This window comes from Natrix helvetica (genome assembly GCF_964273705.1).
Source record: "Natrix helvetica genome assembly, chromosome: 10".
In the NCBI taxonomy this organism is placed as follows: domain Eukaryota; kingdom Metazoa; phylum Chordata; class Lepidosauria; order Squamata; family Natricidae; genus Natrix; species Natrix helvetica.
In genome coordinates this window covers 3,514,517-3,535,354 of record NC_138561.1, presented here as the reverse complement: position 1 = coordinate 3,535,354, position 20,838 = coordinate 3,514,517, and the positions used below count along the sequence as shown (strand labels likewise).

Genomic DNA, 20,838 nt, shown 5'->3' with positions numbered 1-20,838 from the left:
ATGAAGCTGAAAACCTACCTGTTTCGACTAGCTGACCTGGCATAATACTACAACCTCTCCAGCCCAGGGCATTTTTAATTGGTAATTTTAGTTTTTAAGGGTTAATTTCACTGGGGTTTTAACTTTTTTAGGTATTGTAACTTATTTATTTATTCTTACCTCCTCTGTACGCTATATAATACTTTTGTACGTCGCCCCGAGTCCCTGTGGGGAGAGGGGGCGACTAATAAGTTCAAGTAATAAATAAATAAATAAATAAATACATAACCAACATTGTTTTGTATTATTAAATATTTACATCAATTCGTCTTACCATCAACCCCCGAGAACGATTATTGGCTCTCCTGCTCTCCATACACCATATTTGCACCCTACCCATCACTTTCTTCTCCCTCTCTCCTCCTCCTCCCTACCTCCTTTCTTCCCTCTGTCATCCTTCTCTTCTCTGCTTCCCCTTCCTCTCTCCTTCTCCTCTCTCTCCTTTCCACTCCTTCTTTCTCTCCTCCTCTTCCCCTGCCCTGCCCTCTCTCCTAACCTTCCCTTCCTCCCTTTATCACTTTCCTCTCTTCCACACTCTTGTGGTTTCTTGATTAGGACTCCCAGTAATGCAATGGGACAGACAGGCTTCAAAAACCAACTTGTGGGCCATCGTAAGTTGTCTACTGTACCTGAAGTCTTCTGGGTTAGATGAAGAGCACATTCCAGTTGAGTCGTGCTTTTTTATTTTTGAAAAAAGTTTTCCTTTCAAATTCATTCTTAAATATACATTCTTATAATTGCTATTTAGCATTTGTCAATTCATATCATTTTTCTGCCTGTATATTTACATTTTCATATGTTCTTATTCCCCCTCCCCTTGATTTAATAATGTGTCGTCTGAGTTATTTGTTTTGTGCTTTGTTCTCTTTCAATTTGTATCTTTTTTCAAGCCAATCATAAAATCGCCCCCATGTCCTGTAGCACGCTGATTCCTCTTTGTCCTTTATTCTCAATGTCAACCTATTCATTTCTGCACAATCTAATATCTTCTTTATTATCTCCCCTTCTGATGGGATTTTGTCTGCTTTGTGCAAATACAATTCTAGCTGCCAGTTGAGACATGCTTTGTTCACAGGATTGTTCCTTCCTTGCAGCCATGGACATCGTGGATCACATTCTAGCTGTTGCGAAAGTCATCTACGGGCAATATCAGCACATGAAGTACTGCAAGAAGCAGAAAGAGCGCCTTGTCAAGCGCATGGAGGTCCTCCTGAGGCCTATTGAGCTCCTCAAGGCTCAGCCCCTTAGCAAACTGTCCTCCAGTCTGACATGGATGCTGCATAGCATGCTGGACCTTTTGCTTGAAGCCCAGGGACTCTTCGAGAAGTACGAAAACCATAACGTGCTGGAGAGATTTGTGAAGGCTGGGGAGATGCTGGAAGAGTTTGCCAACCTGAACGAGCGCTTTGGAGATATGGGCCAAGGACTTCTGCTGCAGCTCCAGGTGGAGCAGAAGGTGCTAGTGAGCTTTCAGAAGTGCGTGGTGAGCAAGGAATGCTGCCAAGATCTGGCGGAAGACAAAGTTTGCTGGAAGGAGATGGCCAAAGGTACGGCTGTGTTTTGGGTAGGGCAGGAGACCCTACACCACTTCAGACAAATGGCTGTCCAGGCTCTTCTTTAAAAACTTCCAGTGATGAAGCACCCACAACTTCAGAAGGCAAAGCTGTTCCACTGGTTGATTGTCCTCCCTGTTAGGAAGTTTCTCCAAGTTGCTTCTCTCCTTGATTAGCTTCCATCCATTGTTTCATGTCTTCACTAGCCAGGGGAGACATGACAGTAGTCTTCCAATATTTGAGGGGGTTCCACCTGTTTTCCAAAGCATCCGAAGGCCAGACAAGAAATAATGGACGGAAACTGATCAAGGAGAGATTCAACCTAGAAATAAGGAGAAAATTCCTGACAGTGAGAACAATCAACTAATGGAACAGAAGTTGCCTTTGGAAGTCATGGGAGCTTCATCACTGGAAGCTTTCAAGAAGAAACCGGACTGCCATCTGTCAGAAAAGGTGTAGGGTCTCCTGCTTGGGTGGGGTGGGAGGGATGGTGGACTAGATGACCTACAAGGTCCCTTCCAACTCTGTTATTCTGTTCTGTGCTTCCTTTGAGAAATGGAACAGGGAATCTCTCTCTCTCTCTCTCTCTCTCTCTCTCTCTCTCTCTCTCTCTCTCTCTCTCTCTCTCTCTCTCTCTCTAGTTCCAGATGTTTCTAAGCAATTAGAGGCAGGTAAAGCAATCCCAGGGGAGGTGTGTTCAGTGGGAGATACTAACTCATGCAGGGTGGGAATTCTGGAGTTTGGTGCTTCTGTGGGATTCTCACCAGGGAAAGCTGCCCTATGGTCTCCTTTCTTCTGGAAGTGGCTTACACCTCTGAGGATGCTCTTTGGGCCAGAATTAAGTTGGAGAAGGCCCCCTTTTTTGTGACCTTCCAACCTTTATATTCGGACTGTTGCATCATGAATCCCACATTCAGCAGTCATTTCCTAATATTTTGAGATCTGGCCGCTTCTCTTTGTCTTCAAAAGAGACCATCACGATTGCCTACCAAGGAGGGAGGGTGACCCATGCCTGAAATCCGTGACTGCATTCGACAGTCAACATCAGAAAAAGGAACATTGCCACCGTTAGACAAATGGCTTCCAAGCACACAAGCAGACATATAGATGCTGCTACGAAAACTGAAAAGGAAAAGGAAAAACTTCTTTTTTAAAAAAAAAATCTAGCCCTATGGATGGATGGAACCTGTCTATGGACACAACCCAGCACTCCAAAGCCTACAAGAGGAAATTTAAAAGAAGAAGAATAGGTGGAAGGTATTTTGCATCAGTTCCTAAACATCTTAAAAATAGTGCCCGGTAGAACAATTCTGTTTTGCCTTTTTCTTTTCTTTTTCTATGGAGATTCTCAGCCATCCAGGTCATGGTTGTCCCAAAGGTGGTTTTTTTTTTTCCTCAAAAGACAATTGGACTTTCTTGGTTTTGCTTGAAGACATTTCACTTCTTGTTCAAGAAGCTTCTTCAGTTCTGATTTAATGGTGGGGGAATGGAAGGATTCATATTCCTTGCAATCATCTGGTCCTTAGCACAGAAGAAGCTTCTTGGATGAGAAGCGAAATGTCTTCAAGAAAAAAATAAAGGAAGCCCAGTTGCCTTTTGAAAAAGCACCTGTGGGACAACGGATGACAGAGAATCTCTGCAGACATTTAGCTAGGCTTTTAGGGATGAACACCTTTTGAATGGGGCCGCGTATGAATGGACTTCCAGAAAAAAAGAGCAGATCACAAGGTTTAGGTGGCCCTGAGGACACAGATAAATCTCCAAGTAGCCTCAATGACTCTCAGATGACTGCAAGGAATATAAATCCTTCCGTTCTCCACCATTCAGTCAGAACTGAAGAAGCATCTGGGATGAGAAGCGAAACGTCTTCAAGCAAAACAAGAAAGTCCCGTTGTCTTTTGAAAGAAGGCACCTTTGGGCCTTGCTTTTTTCCTTGCAGTTTTTACAGCGCTATCCAGATACCGTATGTGTCCATTTGTGTTATTATTATGGTTCGTTGCACAGGCAGCCAGGAGTTCAGGCTGGATTTGGCATTTTTGTCCACCTGCGGAGTCCTTCCCAGAGACCTGGGATAGCCTGATCTGGATGTTGGATGATATTAAAGGTATCTTTGCAGGAGGTCGGCTGCTTTGAGGAAAGCTGCCTTTTGCAATTGACTGATGGGGATATTGTCAATGCCGATGGTGTTCAAGCAGGACTCCGGTTGTTTTGGGATTGCATCCAAGGCACCTGCTACTATTGGTGCTACCCAGGGGGGGATTGCTAGCGGCATTATGTTCGGCGTGCACATTTACACCTAAAAGCTCTGCACATTTCTGCAATGGAGAATGTTCTGCTCATGCGCAGAAGCAAAAATAAAGATGGTACCACCAACAATAGAACTGGTGCGTGGGTGGCCGAGTTACTACTTACTTGGCCGAACCCACCATTGGTGCTATCTTTGCTTTCTTTTGCCACAGTCATTCTATTTCTATTTGCAGGTCTTTTGCATTTTGTAATCTTCTCCAGTTGTTTCTGCTGTCTCCAGGTGCTGCCATGTCACTGCGTTAAATTGTTTGCTAGCTTGAACTGAACAGCTGAATAATAGAAAGAGTTACTGCGCAGGTCATAAGGTCTTATCTGACAATGATTTATTGCGCATGCTTAACATGTTTATTACATCACCCATTCCAGAGACTTCTTTCCTTTTGATCTTTGTCCGTCTGCCAGGAAGCTGGTAGACAAATTGCTTCTGCCAAAATCTAACAATTAGATAGATTTGTTTATTTCTTTGTTTTATTATTTTTGTATTAAAGCTTGTTTTTAATTAGAATATGTTTTCCGGGATTTTATTTCTTTTTTCGCACCTTAAAGATAATGCTGTTTGGAAAAGCCGCGATCTAAGACCTCATCTAGTTCAGGGTGAAATATTTTCCCCTGACATGCCACGTCCACTATCCAGACTTTTTTTGCCACCCTGACTCACGGTTCAAGGCAACAATAGGATAAGAACATGCACAGACTGGGTCATCCTATCCCGGCCATCCTATCTCGCATTTTCACCTTTTCTGCCTCACTCTTCAGATATTGTTGGAAAGTCCCTCTCTCCTTCAGGCTGTTTTTATTTTTCTTGCACTGAAAAGTGCAAGATGGTAGCCTCACCGTTTTCATTCTATTCAATCCTTGTTTCCAGGGCAGAAGGAAGAAGCTCAAACAGAAATCACAGAGATAGACAGGCGCTTTTTAACGAAGATGGCCTTTCTGTCGGAGATGAAAGACTACATCCTGTACAAAGGAGAATATTACAAAGGTCCGGTGGCCGTCAAAGTCTTCAAAAACCCTCTGACCATCAACACCAAGTGAGTGAAGAAGGGTGGTTGTGGGGATGGTAGAACCGGTTATATTCGAGTCGAAAAGTTAAGCTGACTTTTTCCTCCAGCTGCTGCATCCACTTTGTAACTTTTCACATTGTTTATCGCTGCTCTTCCCACCTCCTGCTTTTGTCCTTTGTCCAGGGAAGTCGGGGAAAGATATCTTCACAGCCAATTTGAGGTGCTTAAGGCACCAGGCTGGGGAACTGAGTTGTAGTCCTGCCTGAGGCACAAAGCCGGTAGGGTGACCTTAGGCCAGTCACTTTCTCTCCACCCTAGGAAAGAGGCAATGGCAAGCCACTTCTGAAAAAGCTTGCCAAGGAAACTGCAGGGATATGTTTTGTAACATTCAACCAGGGAGGATAATTTTAACAGATTAACAGAACGGGAAGGGACCTTGGAGGTCTTCTAGTCCAACCCCCTGGCCAAGAAGTTGACCCAACACATTTCTGACAAATGGCAGTCCAGTCTATTGTTGAAAACTTCCAGTGATGAATCTCATTGAATTTATGTTTCATGTTAGTGCTAAGGCAATACTTGTCATTTTTTTTTGTACACATTTTTTTAATTGTCAGTGCTTGATGTTCGTTTATAGGTTTGTCTTCCTTTTTATTTTATTTTTAAAATTTTTCTTTGTTTTATGTTTTAACTTTGGAGATAAATAAAAAAAAAATATCACAAAAGAAAAAAAAATCCTACAGGAACTAGTCGAAGAAGTCTCTGAAAATCAGATCTGGAAGAAAAGGAAAAAAAGCTGTCTTCTAGGGATAACTTTATCCATTTATTTGCACAGATTTGAAAACACCTGACCCTCAATCATTCTGATGATTACCTAAGTCCTAGGTAGAGACCGATTTATTTAGAGTATGGCACTTAAATGCTGCTGTACTGCAAGAAAGTGGGAACGGAGGGAAAGTACAAGTAGACTTGCAGGATTATGTAATGTTGGCCAATCTCAATGAAGTTCTGGTTCTAATCCTCCTGTAGGGTTGGTTTTCTTAGATCAGGGGTGTCCAAACTTGGGAACTTTAAGACTTGTGGACTTCAACTCCCATGGCTGGCTGGGGAATTCTGGGAGTTGAAGTCCACAAGTCTTAAAGTTCCCAAGTTTGGACACCCCTGTCTTAGATGATCTACCTGGCAGGGTTGACCCAGTGATTTCTGTGGAAGTTCTCTTTTCATGGCTCTCCAGGATAACTCCAGCATAGATGCCAGAGTGATTATGGGGGGAGGCTGTTCCAGGAGGTGAGGGACATCCCAGATCACGCACTGCCATGGTGCCCTTCCTCATGTCACACATGTGATGCATCGATATGGGCATTTTCTTGGCAGCAAATGGTTGGCTGTCACTTTTGCCTTTTGTTCTGGGATGCCCCAGCCTTTTTGGGCTAGCATAAAGCCCTCTTGGTTTCTGAGTGGTCCCCCATCCAAGGACTGACCTGCTCAGGCTTCTGAGGTTAGCCAAGGTCAGTTGCAACCTGAAGTCGATTCCCAGTAAGAGGGCATTGCACTATCCAAAATATGGGGCGAGAATCTGTTTCAGCTCTGAATTAAAAGTATGTCTCTACCTCATAGGCAAGAAAAACCCAAAAGGACACATATAGATTGGGTGAAACCAGGCTTAATAGCAGTAACTGTGAGAGGGATCTTGGAGTCTTAGTGGACAACCAGCTAAATAGGAGCCAGCAGTGTGCAGTGGCAGCCAAAAAAGCCAATGAGATCTTAAGTTGCATTAACAGAGGGACTGAATCAAGATCAAGGGAGGTACTAAGACCACTCTATAAAGCCTTAGTAAGGCCACATCTAGAATACTGTATCCAGTTTTGGTCACCACACTATAAAAAGATGTTGAGACTCCAGAAAAAGTGCAGAGAAGAGCAACTAGGAGGATTAGGGGACTGGAGGCTAAAACATATGATGAATGGTTGCAGGAACTGGGCATGGCTAGTCTAGTGAAGAGAAGAACCAGGGGAGACATGATACCAGTTTTCCAATATTTGAGGGGCTGCCACAGAGAGGAGGGGGTCCACCTGTTTTCCAAGGCACCTGAAGGCCAGACAAGGAATAATGGATGGAAACTGACCAAGGAGAGATTCTACCTGGAAATAAGGAGGAATTTTCTGACATTGAGAACAATCAACCAGTGGAACAGAAGTTGCCTTTGGAAGTTGTGGGAGCTTCATTACTGGAGGCTTTCAAGAAGAGCCTGGACTGCCATTTGTCAGAAATAGCGTAGGGTCTGCTTGGGTTGGACTAGATGACCTACAAGATGCCTTCCAACTCTCTTAATCTGAATCTATCTAACATGATCAAAAACCTGGAGACTAAAACATGAAGAACAGTTGCAGGAACTGGGCATGGCTATTCTAGGGAAGAGAAGGACCAGGGGAGACAGGATAGCAGTCTTCCAATATTTGAGGGGTTGCCACAGAGAAGAGGGGGGAGGTCAAGCTATTCTCCAAGGTACCTGAAGGTCCAGACAAGGAATAATGGGTGGAAAATGACCAAGAGAGATTCAACCTGGAAATAAGGATAAATTTTCTGACAGTGAGAACAATCAACCAGTGGAACAGAAGTTGCCTTTGGAAGTTGTGGGAGCTTCATCACTGGAAGCTTTCAAGAAGAAAGCTGGACTGCCATCTGTCAGAAATGGTGTAGGGTCTCCTGCTTGAGCAGGGGATGGACTAGATGACCTACAAGATCCCTTACAACTCTGTTAATCTGTTCAATCTGTTCATCATTGTAAATCCTTCTTTCTGTTTGGGTGTGTCTGTGTTGAGGGCGATGCCATCAGATCCTGCCCAAGACTGACCCTGTTCAGTTTCTCGCAGGAAGGTGAGGCAGATCTTCGAGGAAGAGATCAGGACCCTGAAGAGGTTGGAGTCCTCCTACATTGTCCGCTTGTATGGCATCTGCATTGATGAAAGCGGTAAGATCTTTGGGCTGGCTTGGGATTTGGAGAAGAGCCTCATGGGGATAAATTCAGGAAGTCCTCGACCTATGACCACAATCTATGACCAGAATTCCCATGGCTAAGCAAGGCGGTTTTTAAGTGAGTCACACTGGATGTTGCGATCTTTTTTTTACCATGGCGGCGGCAGGGACGGTGTTGGTGTTAAGCCAATCACTCCAGTCGTTCAGTGAATCTGGCTTCCTCCATTGATTTTGCTTTTCTGAAGCCAAGCGGCAAGGTTGTGTAAAGCTCAAAAATGTACTCAAAGTCACCAAAATGCCAAAAAGAGACTAAGCCAGGGGTGTCCAAACTTGGGAACTTTAAGACTTGTGGACTTCAACTCCCAGAATTCCCCAGCCAGCAGAGCTGGCTGGGGAATTCTGGGAGTTGAAGTCCACAAGTCTTAAAGTTCCCAAGTTTGGACACCCCTGGACAAAGCAAAGGCTTGGAAAAAGTAACTGCTTTTATTTGGGCCAAAGGAAAAGAGCTGGGTGAAAGGTTCACAGCATAGAGGCAGCAAGCATGCAAGGAAAAAGGCCACACTTGGGGAGAGTGTGGTTAAGAACTTATGCGCTCATGTAGCCAACCAGGGACAATGTTTGTTACTCATCGTGAGCAATGTCTTGTCCGTGTCCTTCTTATCTCCAAAGCATGTCTATAGAGCGTCCCTTGTAGCTTTATGTAGTCCTGCTCTTCTTATCTATTTGATGGGCATTCTTGGGCAGCTCCTTGCCCTGCCCCCCCCCCCCGCTTCCTGGTTATCTATGAAGCAGAATGTTCCTGGGTAGCTCTTGGTTCTATCTTTCTTATTTGTTTTCCAATCCCTTACAGAAGCAAAACAGCAAAAAGCCATTCTTAACAGAAGCAAATAGCAAAGGTTCAATTGATTCGTGTGACTATGTCCCTCCAGTTGCAATTGGTGACCCTGGGAGGCTGCAACTATATAAATTCATGCTGCTTGCCAAGTGCCCAATTTTGATCAGGTGACTAAAGGGGATTTGGAATGGGACAACTTGCCACAGCCAACTCACCTTGGCCAACTCACCTTGGCCAACTCACCATGGCCAACTCACCATGGCCATCTCACTATGGCCAACTCACCATGGCCATCTCACCATGGCCAACTCACCTTGGCCAAGTCACCTTGGCTAACTCACCATGGCCATCTCACCTTGGCCAAGTCACCTTGGCTAACTCACCATGGCCATCTCACCATGGCCAACTCACCTTGGCCAAGTCACCTTGGCTAACTCACCATGGCCATCTCACCTTGGCCAAGTCACCTTGGCTAACTCACCATGGCCAACTCACCTTGGCCAACTCACCTTGGCCAAGTCACCTTGGCTAACTCACCATGGGACAATTTAACAATTCTATTGAATTATTTAAAATAAATTGCAAAATAATTTTTGCAATTCACATCTCACTCTATCCCTCCTTTTGCAGCCTTCCTTTCATGATTCTATTCCACTGTTTGTTTAACATTAATGTGACTCTTGTCCTGCAGTGAGTGGCCCTGTGGCAAGTTAGCCATGGTGAATTGGCTCTGGCGAATTGTCATAGACCCACAGGGATGCTGCCAAGTTGTAAGCCTGAGGACAGGTCATAAGTCACTTTTTTTCATCACGGCTGTCACTTCCAACAGTCACTAAACGAAAGGACTACCTGTCCTGAGGCAGCCCCCTCTAACTTCCACTGACTTTTTTCGTGCAGAGTTAGGGGAGAGATTTCCTGCAGAAAAAGGGAAGTGAGGAGAGGTTGTAATAACACTGCCATCACTCCATTGTTGGCAGAATTGCAAGGTTTATGGCTGGCTTTTCAGAGCCAGCTCTTCAATGAATTGTGGGTGGGAACTCTGGAGACGGATCTAAACTCAAGGGGAAGTTCCTTAGTAGGTACACCCATTCAGCCTTGGCTCTTCCAGAGAGGCGGTTAACGCAGCCACGGGTAGATTTTTGTGCAAAAGCTTCTATTGCATATTAGCAAGACGTTGGTATTTCATTCTAACTCACTGTTTCTCAAAGTTGGCAACTTGAAGATAGCTGGACTTCATCTCCCAGAATTCCCCAGCCAGCATAACTGACTTCTGCCTTTCGTTCAATGAACAGGAGCGAAGCAGAGAAGGGGGTAGGGTAGGGGGGCTCCCTTTGCTGTTCTGGCTTGGGGTTGAGAAACGGAGCGTCCCGGCCAGGTGAGCTAAGCGGAGCAGAGTCCCAGGAGTAGCCATCCACTCATGGAGGATCTTTGTTCCTTTAGGGACCGTTCCACAGTTCTCCATAGTCACTGAGTATTGTGAAAAAGGCACCCTGCGGGAAGTCTTGAGAAAAGAACAGGACCTGCCATGGAAGATTCGCTGCGAAATGGCTTCGGATGCGGCCGCTGGGCTGTACAGGTGTGTGTGGCTGGAGGGAGAAGGAGCAGGTGCTCTTGAAAGTTGGTCCTCAACACCAGTTCCTGTCTCATCCTGTCCTGGCAATAGCAGTAGCACTTAGGCTTAAATACCGCTTTATGTGGGAAAGAATGGGGGAAAGAATAGCAATAGACTTATATACCACTTTATATGGGAATGAATAGCAATGGCAGTAGCACTTAGACTTATGTACCACTTTATGTGGGAATAAATAGCAATAGCAGTAGCACTTAGATTTATATACCACTTTATGTGGGAATGAATAGCAATAGCAGTAGCACTTAGACTTATATACCGCTTTATGTGGGAAAGAATAGCAATAGCAATAGCACTTAGACTTATATATCACTTTATGTGGGAATGAATAGCAATAGCAGTAGCACTTAGATTTATATACCACTTTATGTGGGAATGAATAGCAATAGCAGTAGCACTTAGACTTATATACTGCTTTATGTGGGAAAGAATAGCAATATCAGTAGCACTTAGACTTATATACCGCTTCATGTGGGAAAGAATGTGAGAAAGAATAGCAATAGACTTACATACCACTTTATATGGGAATGAATAGCAATAGCAGTAGCACTTAGACTTATATACCACTTTATGTGGGAATAAAGCAAAGATTTATATACCACTTTATGTGGGAATGAATAGCAATAGTAATAGCACTTAGACTTATATACTGCTTTATGTGGGAAAGAATAGCAATATCAGTAGCACTTAGACTTATATACCGCTTCATGTGGGAAAGAATGTGAGAAAGAATAGCAATAGACTTACATACCACTTTATATGGGAATGAATAGCAATAGCAGTAGCACTTAGACTTATATACCACTTTATGTGGGAAAGAATAGTAATATCAGTAGCACTTAGACATATACTGCTTCATGTGGGAAGGAAGGAAGGAAGGAAGGAAGGAAGGAAGGAAGGAAGGAAGGAAGGAAGGAAGGAAGGGCAATAGCAATAGACTTATATACTGCTTCACAGTGCTTTACAGCTCTCTCAGTAGTTTACAGAGTCAGCCTCTTGCCCCCAACAATCTGGGTCCTCATTTTACCTACCTCAGATGGATGGAAGGCTGAGTCAACCTTGAGCCAATCATAATTGAACTCCTAGCAGTGGGCAGAATTACCCTGCAACAATACTGCATTCTAACCACTGCACCACCACAACTCTACAAGCTTCACATTTCCAGGGATCTCAGTCCCAGCCTCTCCATGTAGTCTTCAATACATCATGACCCATGAATAATGAGCTTAAGGTCCTAGCAAAGGACTCATTGACTGAGCCTTGGCTGCCTAGTGTGCCCTGAGGGATCAGATCTGTCTCAGATTTGGAAAAGACCCACGGTGGCAGAGTGGTTCGAGTGCAGTACTGCAGGCTACTTCTGCTGACTGCTGGCTGACTGCAATTTAGCAGTTCAAATCCCACCAGGCTCAAGATTGACTCAGCCTTCCAGCCTTCTGAGGTGGGTAAAATGAGGACCCAGATTGTTGGGGGCAAGAGGCTGACTCTGTAAACTGCTTTAGAGAGGGCTGGAAAGCACTGAGAAGCGGTATATAAGTCTAAGTGCTATTGCTATTGCTATTGCCTTTCCTTCCGCCTTTCCTTCCTTCCTTCCTTCCTTCCTTCCTTCCTTCCTTCCTTCCTTCCTTCCTTCCTTCCGGTTGACTCAGCCTTCCATCCTTCCAAGGTGGGTAAAATGAAGACCGAAATTGTTGGGGGCAAATAGGCTGACTTTGTAAACCGCTTAGAGAGGGCTGTAAAGCACTGTGAAGCTGCATATAAGTCTAAGTGATATTGCTACTGCTATTGCCCTTCCTCCTTTCCTTCCTTCCTTCCTTCCTTCCTTCCTTCCTTCCTTCCTTCCTTCCTTCCTTCCTTCCTCCCTCCCTCCCTCCCTTCCCTTCCCTTCCCTTTCCCTTCCCTTCCCTTCCCTTCCCTTCCATGGCACAGTGGTTAGAATGAAGTATTGCAGGATGACTCTACCCACTGCCAGGAGTTCGATCCTGACTGGCTCAAGGTTGACTCAGCCTTCCATCCTTCCGAGGTGGGTAAAATGAGGACCCAGATTGTTGGGGGCAAATAGGCTGACTTTGTAAACTGCTTAGAGGGGGCTGTAAAGCACTGTGAAGCTGCATATACGTCTAAGGGCTATTGCTATAAACTGCACATAAGAATTGGGTGAAGCTCTTCCTTTTCGTTGGCTGCAGGTTGCACCAGACAGGAGAGAAGTGCCAACTGCATCGTTGCATCAACAGTTCCAAATTCTTGGTTGCCAAGGGCTACTGTGTAAAGGTGAGGTCTGCATGGTAGCATCCCTATACTATAAAGATAGACCTCGAGTTACGACAGTTCATAGAGGGACCGTTCAAAGTTACAATAGCATTGAAAAAAGTGAGTTATGATCATTTTTCATACTTGTTATACCGTTGCAGCATCCCCATGGTCACATTCAGATGCTTGGCATATGACTCATATTTATGACGTTTGCAATCTCCTGGGGTCATACAATCTCCTTTGGCGACTTTCTAACAAGGTTGAGTCACTTAACAACCATATTACTAACTGAACAACTGCAGTGATTCACTTAACACAGGGGTGTCCAAACTTGGGAACTTTAAGACTTGTGGACTTCAACTTCCAGAATTCCCCAGCCAGCATGGCTGGCTGGGGAATTCTAGGAGTTGAAGTCCACAAGTCTTAAAGTTCCCAAGTTTGGACACCCCTGACTTAACAGCTGTGCAAGAAAGGTTGTAAGATGGTACAAAACGCACTTAAGAACTGTCTCACTTAGCAATAGAAATGTTGGGCTTGATTGTGGTCGTAAGTCAAGGATTATCTGTACCTGTACTTTCTGGTTTAAAGACAATGACCCTAAAAGTCTAATCGTTACAGAACTGTAAGAGGGGGCTTGTATTTCCTTTCAGTGAGATTATGTTGGAGAAAACCTACGCAAACCCTGCCCTTCGAAAGTAGTGTTGTGTTTGAGGGAGTCAATATCTTCCTAGCATTACCCATCCATCCCTGGAGTGATATAAGCCCTCATTGTACTACTTTGGGGAAGTATAACAATGGGAGATGATTTCGGAAGGTGCTATGGTTGGGTGAATGCCAGAATTACAGGGACTCCCTGTTAACACAACTCAATCAAAATAGAGCTGGAAGGGACCTTGGAGATCTTCTAGTCCAGCCCCCTGCTCAAGCAGGAGACCCTCTACCATTTCAGATATGCTGCCCAGTCTCTTCTTAAAAACCTCCAGTGATGGGAGCACCCACAAATTTTGAAGGCAAGCTTTTCCATTGGTTAATTATCCTCACTGTTAGGAAGTTTCTCTTTAGTTCTAGGTTGCTTCTTTCCTTGGTTAGTTTCCAATCATTGTTTCTTGTCCTCCCTTCTGGTGCTTTGGAGAATAATTGACCCCCTTCTCTTTGTGGCAGCCCCTCAAACACTGGAATACTGCCATCATGTCCCCCCAGTCCCTCTTTTCTCTAGATTTGCCATACCCAAATCCTGCAGCTGTTCTTCGTATGTTTTTTATCTCCAGGCCTTTAATCCTCCTGGTTGCTCTTCTTTGCACTTTTTCCAAAGACTCAAACATCTTTTTTGTAATGTGGTCACCAAAACCGGATGCAGTATTCCAGGTGCGGCCTTACTAAGGCTTTATAAAGCAGTAATAATACTTCAGGCGATTAGGACCGCTTTATAAAACCTTAATAACTCCATTGGCTGTCGATGCATTTCCAAACAGGCTAGTGGAATAAACCTCAGGCTGACTTCCCACAATGTGCTAAACCAGGGGTCTCCAACTTTGGCAGCTTTAAGCCTGTCGGATTTCCAACTCCCAGAATTCACAGAACTCACTTCGTTTCCATTCCATTCAGTTGTCAGGATTTAAACTGGACCAAACTGAGTCATCCATCAGTCAAAAAAGCAAGGATAAAGTCTCCAGGGAGGTGTCTTCTTTAGCCTACATCTGTCCAGAGGGCTTGGCCTCTTTACACCACCCATACAACTTGGCTAGTGAAATATACAGGTATGTCTGTATCCTGCCTCTCCGCAGCTATGAAGAGTTATGCGGGGTTAACACATCGTTTTCTGGAGCTCAGTGTGGCCTCGGTTTAATGGGGTTAGTTTCAGACCGAATTCTGCTTTGCTATGTCATTTTGAACTTAATTTTAAATTGGATTAGGATTGGATTGGATTTGGATTGAATTTATTAGATTTATATGCCGCCCTTCTCCCAAGGACTCAGGGCAGCGTACAGCATTAAAAAACACATAGTACAAAAGTTTGAAGGAAATTAGAACAGTCCAAAAAACAAACCCAATTTATATAAGACTCACATTTTAAAAATTAAATAAAATTAACAGGCCAGGCTGACTTGCTGGAAAAGCCAATTTTTTAGGGCGCGTCGGAAGGACCGGAGGTCAGGGATTATGCGAAGCTCCAGGGGCAGCTCATTCCAGAGGGAAGGCGCTCCCACAGAGAAGGCTCTCCCCCTGGGGGTAGCCAGCCGACACTGCCTGGCCGACGGCACCCTGAGGAGGCCAACTCTGTGGGATCGCACTGGACGGTGGGAGGCTACTGGTGGCAGTAGGTGGTCTCGCAGGTACCCTGGGCCTAAGCCATGGAGCGCTTTAGAGGTCATAATTAATACCTTGAATCGCACCCGGAAGACAACCGGTAACCAGTGCAGGCCGCCTAAAAGGGGTGCAACATGGGAGCACCTAGGTACCCCCATGATAACCTGTGCGGCTGCATTCTGGACCAGCTGAAGCCTCCAGGTGCTCTTCAAGAGCAGCCCCATGTAGAGAGCGTTGCAGTAGTCCAGGCGAGAAAGGATGAGGGCATGAGTGACTGTGCACAGAGCATAGGATTGCCAGCGGACGCCCGTCTGTATGCGGTTTAGCCTTTTCCATTAGAATTCATAATGTTGTGGGAGCACAGAAAATGGGGTAATTCAGTATCAAGGTTAAAGTGTGTTGTGCAGAGAGCCAGCAATCTATGGCAACCTGTCCCTCCCTCGTCTCTCCAGGGGCCCCTTTGAGAAGAGAGGCCAAATATCTGTAATTTCTGTGGCATCGAAACTCCCTCAGTTTCCTTTCTGGAGATTCCCTGACGTGAACTGCAATGAAAGGAGGAAGTGACAAGAGTTCAGATGTCGTCCTCAATTTCTTTAGCTGTGACTTGGCCAAATTCCAATGGTTGGGTGTACCCGACATATTAAGTTATAAACCTTGAACTAATGACTACGGTGCCTGGATTCACACAATAGGCCACTTTTGAGGCTTAGCAGGAACTCAGCTTTCCTTGAGATACGAATCTGCAGGAGGGATCCTGTCATGGCTGGTGGACCACTGTGGAGACCGGATCTTGGGGAGAAGGGGAGGAAGGCTTCCCTTGAGTGGGGGCACCCCAAAAGGCATTGTGAAGATCTTAAAACCCCTAGTTAGCACTGACTCTGCCCTAGTCGCAGGCTGCCATCTGGAGGGAGAGGGGTAAAAAAAGGGCAAAATGCCATGACCTTGATGTCCTTCAAGGTGGGTCCATGGGCCTCCAAGGTCCCTTCCAACTCTACTATTGTATTATTGAATCCCAGAGTGGCTCCATCCACACCACACATCAGCAGTTTGCTTAACCATGTTTTATTGAATAGGCCACTGTTAGCTAGCTTTGCAAACCATGAAAGGCCTAAAAGCTTTCCATAGAATCGACTACTAAGCCTTGAAGTGGTGATGTTTGGCTGGAGGCTGAATAGTATTGTGCGAATCTGGCCAACGTGTCAGGGCCTACTCAGGTGGGCCACCCCATGGCTTGATAATGGCAGGGAAGGAGCTGCCATCTCTCGGCCCCCTTGTGTGACAGCTTCTGCCTTCCTTTCTTTCAGCTTTGGGATTGTGCTGTGGGAGATTGCAACTGGGAAGCTCCCGTTTACAGGTGAGGACTATGGTCTTCTCTGGGGAAGGTCTGGATTCTTTTCTACGGGGGAGGTTGCTGTAGGTAAAACCGAAGGGTACAGGGGGTCTTCCTTATTTCATCTTGTGGCACAACTACTGTGTAAAGCAAAGGATTGTGGGGATGGAAGGGACTTTGGAGGTCTTCTGGCCAAAATGATACCATCCTTGAAAAAAGGTAGTCCAATATTTTCTTGAAAACCTCCAGTGATGGAGCACACAAATTTGAGAGGCAAGCTCTTCCATTGTTTAATTGCTTTCTTAGTCAGAATTAATTCCTCCTGAATTCTAGGCTGGCTCTCTCTAATGATCTTCCACCCATTCCTTCTTGTCCTGCCTTCAGATATTTTGGAGAACAAGTCCATCTCCTCTTCGGCAGTCCCTCAGATATTGGAAGACAGCTATCATGTCTCCCCTAATCCTTCTCTAAAGTGGGGGATGTTTCTCGTGACATTCCCCTGCGCAGAGCTCCTTAAACTTGACAGCTTTAAGATGGGTGGACTTCAGTTCCCAGAATCCTCCAGCCAGCCATGAATTCCATCCATCTTAAAGTTGAAATGTGGGAGTTGAAGTCCACACATCTTAAAGTCATCCAGCTTGAGAAACACTGCTTTGGGGTTTCTTAGGCTGCCTTACCGTTGAACAGTTCTCAAGATTTGTCTTCCTGCTGATTAGTGGAAGAGTGCCGTGTCCCACTTCCCCATCAGGAGTGCCATATCCTACTTCTCCATCGGCGGGTAAGAAGGAAAGCTGAGTGGCTTGTAGGCAGGATGAGATAAGGGAAACTGCTCCCCTGCCCAAGGCTCTGGTCCATGCTGATAAAGAGCCCTCTGGCCCTTCCTTTTGCCGTGGTCTCAGCTCAGCAGTTGGAGATGGAGCACAGGCAGAGAGGTCCAGGGACACAACATTGATTGAATGTTGTGTCCCTGGACACAGAATGGCTGTGTTGGAGGCTCCTAAAATGGAGGCGTTTTGAATCAAGAGAAGTGAAACCTGGGATCAAGGAATTTCCCAGATCTTGGGTTGAGGAAGTTAGATTTTCTGAATCTGCACAGAGGTTCCCAGAACTTCCTTTTTATCTGAGGAGACAAAGACCAGCTAGCTACAGTTTGGAGTGATTCATTGCTTTCCCCCACTTGTCTCTCTTCCACATCTGCTGCTCTTGGGCAGGTCAAGCCCTTTTTTTTTTGCAGCAGTCAGGAAAGATCCCTCTTTCAACACACCCTAAGAGAGATGATCCCAGATGATGATCAGCCAGGCTTTGCTTAAGGACTCTCCCTGATTTTTTCGCCTTTACAAATACAGATCTCTGTCGTGTGGCCAATAAAATCGTTACTGGGGTCTTGGAAATGTATATGAAAAGTCCAGGTAGAAGGTGCAGAAGGCAGCAATAAAAAATAAAATTCAGGAAGACCTCAGTGTCTCGGGAGATTCTCAATCATCCAAGTCATAGTTGCCCCAACAGTGGCCCAGTAGTGGGAGCAGACCCCAAGTGGGGGACTTCAGACAATAATCTCTGTATAATCTCTTCTTGAAAAACTCCAGTGATGGGAGCAGTCACAATTTCTGGGTGCAAGCTCTAGGTATGCATGTCTATGTGAAATCTTGCCACCTCTCTGATTGTGATTCTAGGCTGCAACTCTCAAGAAATCTATAAGAAGGTTTATAAGCAAAAAATACAGGAGCCTTTAGCAGAAGACTGTCCGCCCTATTTACAGAAAATCATCAACCAGTGTCGCAGTTATAACCCTTCCAAGCGCCCAACTACTGAAGGTATGAGAAAGCAGCAGGCGTTGGGGTGCATGGTTCAGGTAACACATTTCACTAAGCCATAATTTGCTTTTAGCTAGGGTTTGATGCGTAACCTGTAGCTAGTTTTGTATATAATGCAACACTAAACGGTGCACAAATATTGGGGCATCGGGGAGCAATGAATCCAGACATAAGTACTCTGGGCTCACACTTCCTTATCTCACTAACTGTCAACTCTTCCAGCCTGGTCAGTTAGGAAAGAAAGAAAGACTCCTGGCCCATGATTAGCCAAAAGTATACATTACTAAAGCCAAAGTGGTCATAGAAGATGCAAAGCTGGATCTGAGATTTTCATGTATAAAAGATACCGGTAACTTTCCCTTGTTTCTGGCCAACTCCCTGGTTATCAGCCAATGTCCAGTTAACACTTTGTTTGGGAAATATTCCATGTCTTTGCATGCTCATGGCTCCGCATTCCTTTGGTGTGACCTTGAGACGGTTGGCTTCCCATGGGATGGGATGGCTTCCTTTTGATTCATCTGGGTTCTGAATGTAAAGCGGTGTAAGTTGGGAGTATACTCCTAGTGTTGGGTAGGCAATATATATCTATATACAATAACAAATGGTCGTTGTTGCTTTAAATGGGTGAATGTACTTATGTAATTAACTCTACAATGAGAGGGAGTCAGGAGAGCTCACTCTCTCTCTCTCTCTGCTTGTCCTATGCTTGATAACTACTTGCTCGCTTGATGACTGGAACGTGAACTGCGACTGTAAGCAATTGTTTGTTCTTTGAATTGTGTTTGGACATATATCTACTATCACTGCTTGTGAAGCAATTATTAGTAGTAAACCTACTTCTTTTTTACTAGCAGTGTCTGAAACTCTATTCGTGTGTTTTTTCTACTAGCAACGTTCTTTCTCTCTAGCGGTACATTCCGCTGCGGTATTTTCTGTCTCCCAACGGAGATACCCCTAACAGTGTATAAGTCTAAGTGCTATTGCTCTCTCTTCCCCCACTGCTCCCTCCCCCCGTTACTGATGTCAGCTGTCAGCTTGCAATGCGCAGCTTAGCAGAATGGCAGCCATGACACCAGCAAAGATGGAATTGCTACTCATTTATTAAGCAGACAAATGGCACCATGTTTTGAAGGCTAAGCTACAAAACTGAGGTAGGAAGGTTTCTGAAAACTGATTTTTTTTTCCTTTGCAGTTATTGTGAACCAACTCCTCATTGACCAGGATGACAACAGCAGCAACGACTTCATGAGTGAAAATCAGTGATTGTGGGAGATACGTTATATCATCTGAACCTTCTCTCTTTTTTTCCACATTTCAATATTCTTTGGCTCAGCCCGACCTTTGGACCACGAGCCATCTTTGCCATTTACCCAAATCTTCTGTTATAATAATAATAATAATAATAATAATAATAATAATAATAATAATAATAATAATAATAATAATAATAATAATAATAATAAATCAGCTAGGCCAGCTAATTGGAACAGGTGGGTCTTAAGTTTCTGTCGGAAGGAGCGGAGGTCGGTAGTAGTTCTGATATCTGGGGGGAGGTCATTCCAGAGGGTTGGGCCCATCACAGAGAAGGCTCTACTCCTGGGCACCGCCCGTTGACACTGCTTAGTGGACGGCACCCGGAGGAGTCCCTCCCTGTGGGAGCGAATTGGTCGCAGGGATGTATGAGGTGAGATGCGATCCCGCAGGTAACTAGGTCCCGTGCCATGAAGCGCTTTGAAGATAGTAACCAACACCTTGAAACGCACCCGAAAAACCACAGGCAGCCAGTGCAGCTTGCGCAGGAGTGGTGTTATATGGGAGTATCTTGTTCTTCCCCATGATTGGCTCCATAAAATGTGGGGGTTTGGGGTAGCAAATCTCCCCCAGATGTTGAAGGCCAATGTCAAACCTGCCTTCATTTGGGCTCCTGAGTAAAAACGATCCTTAACTCCAGTTGTTGAGAAAGGCATCGTTTACTAGAAGTCAAGTGAACTACAGGAGTGAAAAAGCCAGAGCTGAGATTTTACGCCAGTTAAGTTTCCTCCCTTGGTCCCTTTCCCATTGTGTGTCTCTCATGGTTGGGTCAAGTTTAAAAGAGTTGTTTTGGAAACAGTCACTCTATGGGTTGGCATTCTTCTCCCAGGGAAACGATGTTGAAGATTTTGTCGGTCCTAAAATGGGGCAAAACTCTCTTAAGCAAATTTCTCACTTAGCAACATAAATTTTGGGCTCAATTGTGGTTGTAAGTCAAGGACTATCTGTATTTGCACAACAGCCTTAAACTGCTCAGTCCTGGGCACCCTCTTTTTTGGGGGGGAAAAGGTGTGTCTTATACTCCGAAAAATACGGTAGCCTCTTATTTGGGAGAACTGAACTCTAGCCACTGCGCCTAACCACAGCTCTTGATTTGAAAGTTGATTTAAAAACGACAGATTACAAGAAAGATAAAGATGTTTCACGGGACACACAAAAGGAACTAGCTCATGTCTTAATAATTAAAAGGGACTTTTATTATATTGCACTGATACATGCAGCCTGGCACAATCAACCTGCTATAAAATAACAGTTCCTTTATTGTTACCCATTGCTCTCTAATGTCTTATAATGCCCTAAAAATGACAATAAAGCTTATTTATCTAATGTCTTATAATGCCCTAAAAATGACAATAAAGCTTATTTATCTATTTATTTCTTATTTTATTTATTTTGTCAAACATGTATAACAGATATGTATAAACATGATTACGAATACAGGAAAAGGATACGAATAAGTGGGGATAGTAACACAGGGACGGTAGG

The 20,838-nt window shown here is 44.7% G+C and overlaps 1 protein-coding gene across 1 annotated transcript; it reads left to right on the top strand.

The window, feature by feature from the left end:
* Positions 1 to 1,135: 1,135 nt before the first annotated feature.
* On the top strand, positions 1,136 to 20,688 carry MLKL (mixed lineage kinase domain like pseudokinase; the record flags this gene model as incomplete). Its single annotated transcript, XM_081963044.1, has 10 exons — positions 1,136 to 1,586; positions 4,765 to 4,930; positions 7,774 to 7,871; positions 10,152 to 10,287; positions 12,525 to 12,609; positions 14,197 to 14,348; positions 16,203 to 16,252; positions 17,902 to 18,042; positions 19,235 to 19,426; positions 19,883 to 20,688. 9 exons carry the CDS (start codon positions 1,136 to 1,138, stop codon positions 19,303 to 19,305), a joined length of 1,350 nt encoding a protein of 449 aa, XP_081819170.1. The 3' UTR covers positions 19,306 to 19,426; positions 19,883 to 20,688.
* Positions 20,689 to 20,838: the final 150 nt, after the last annotated feature.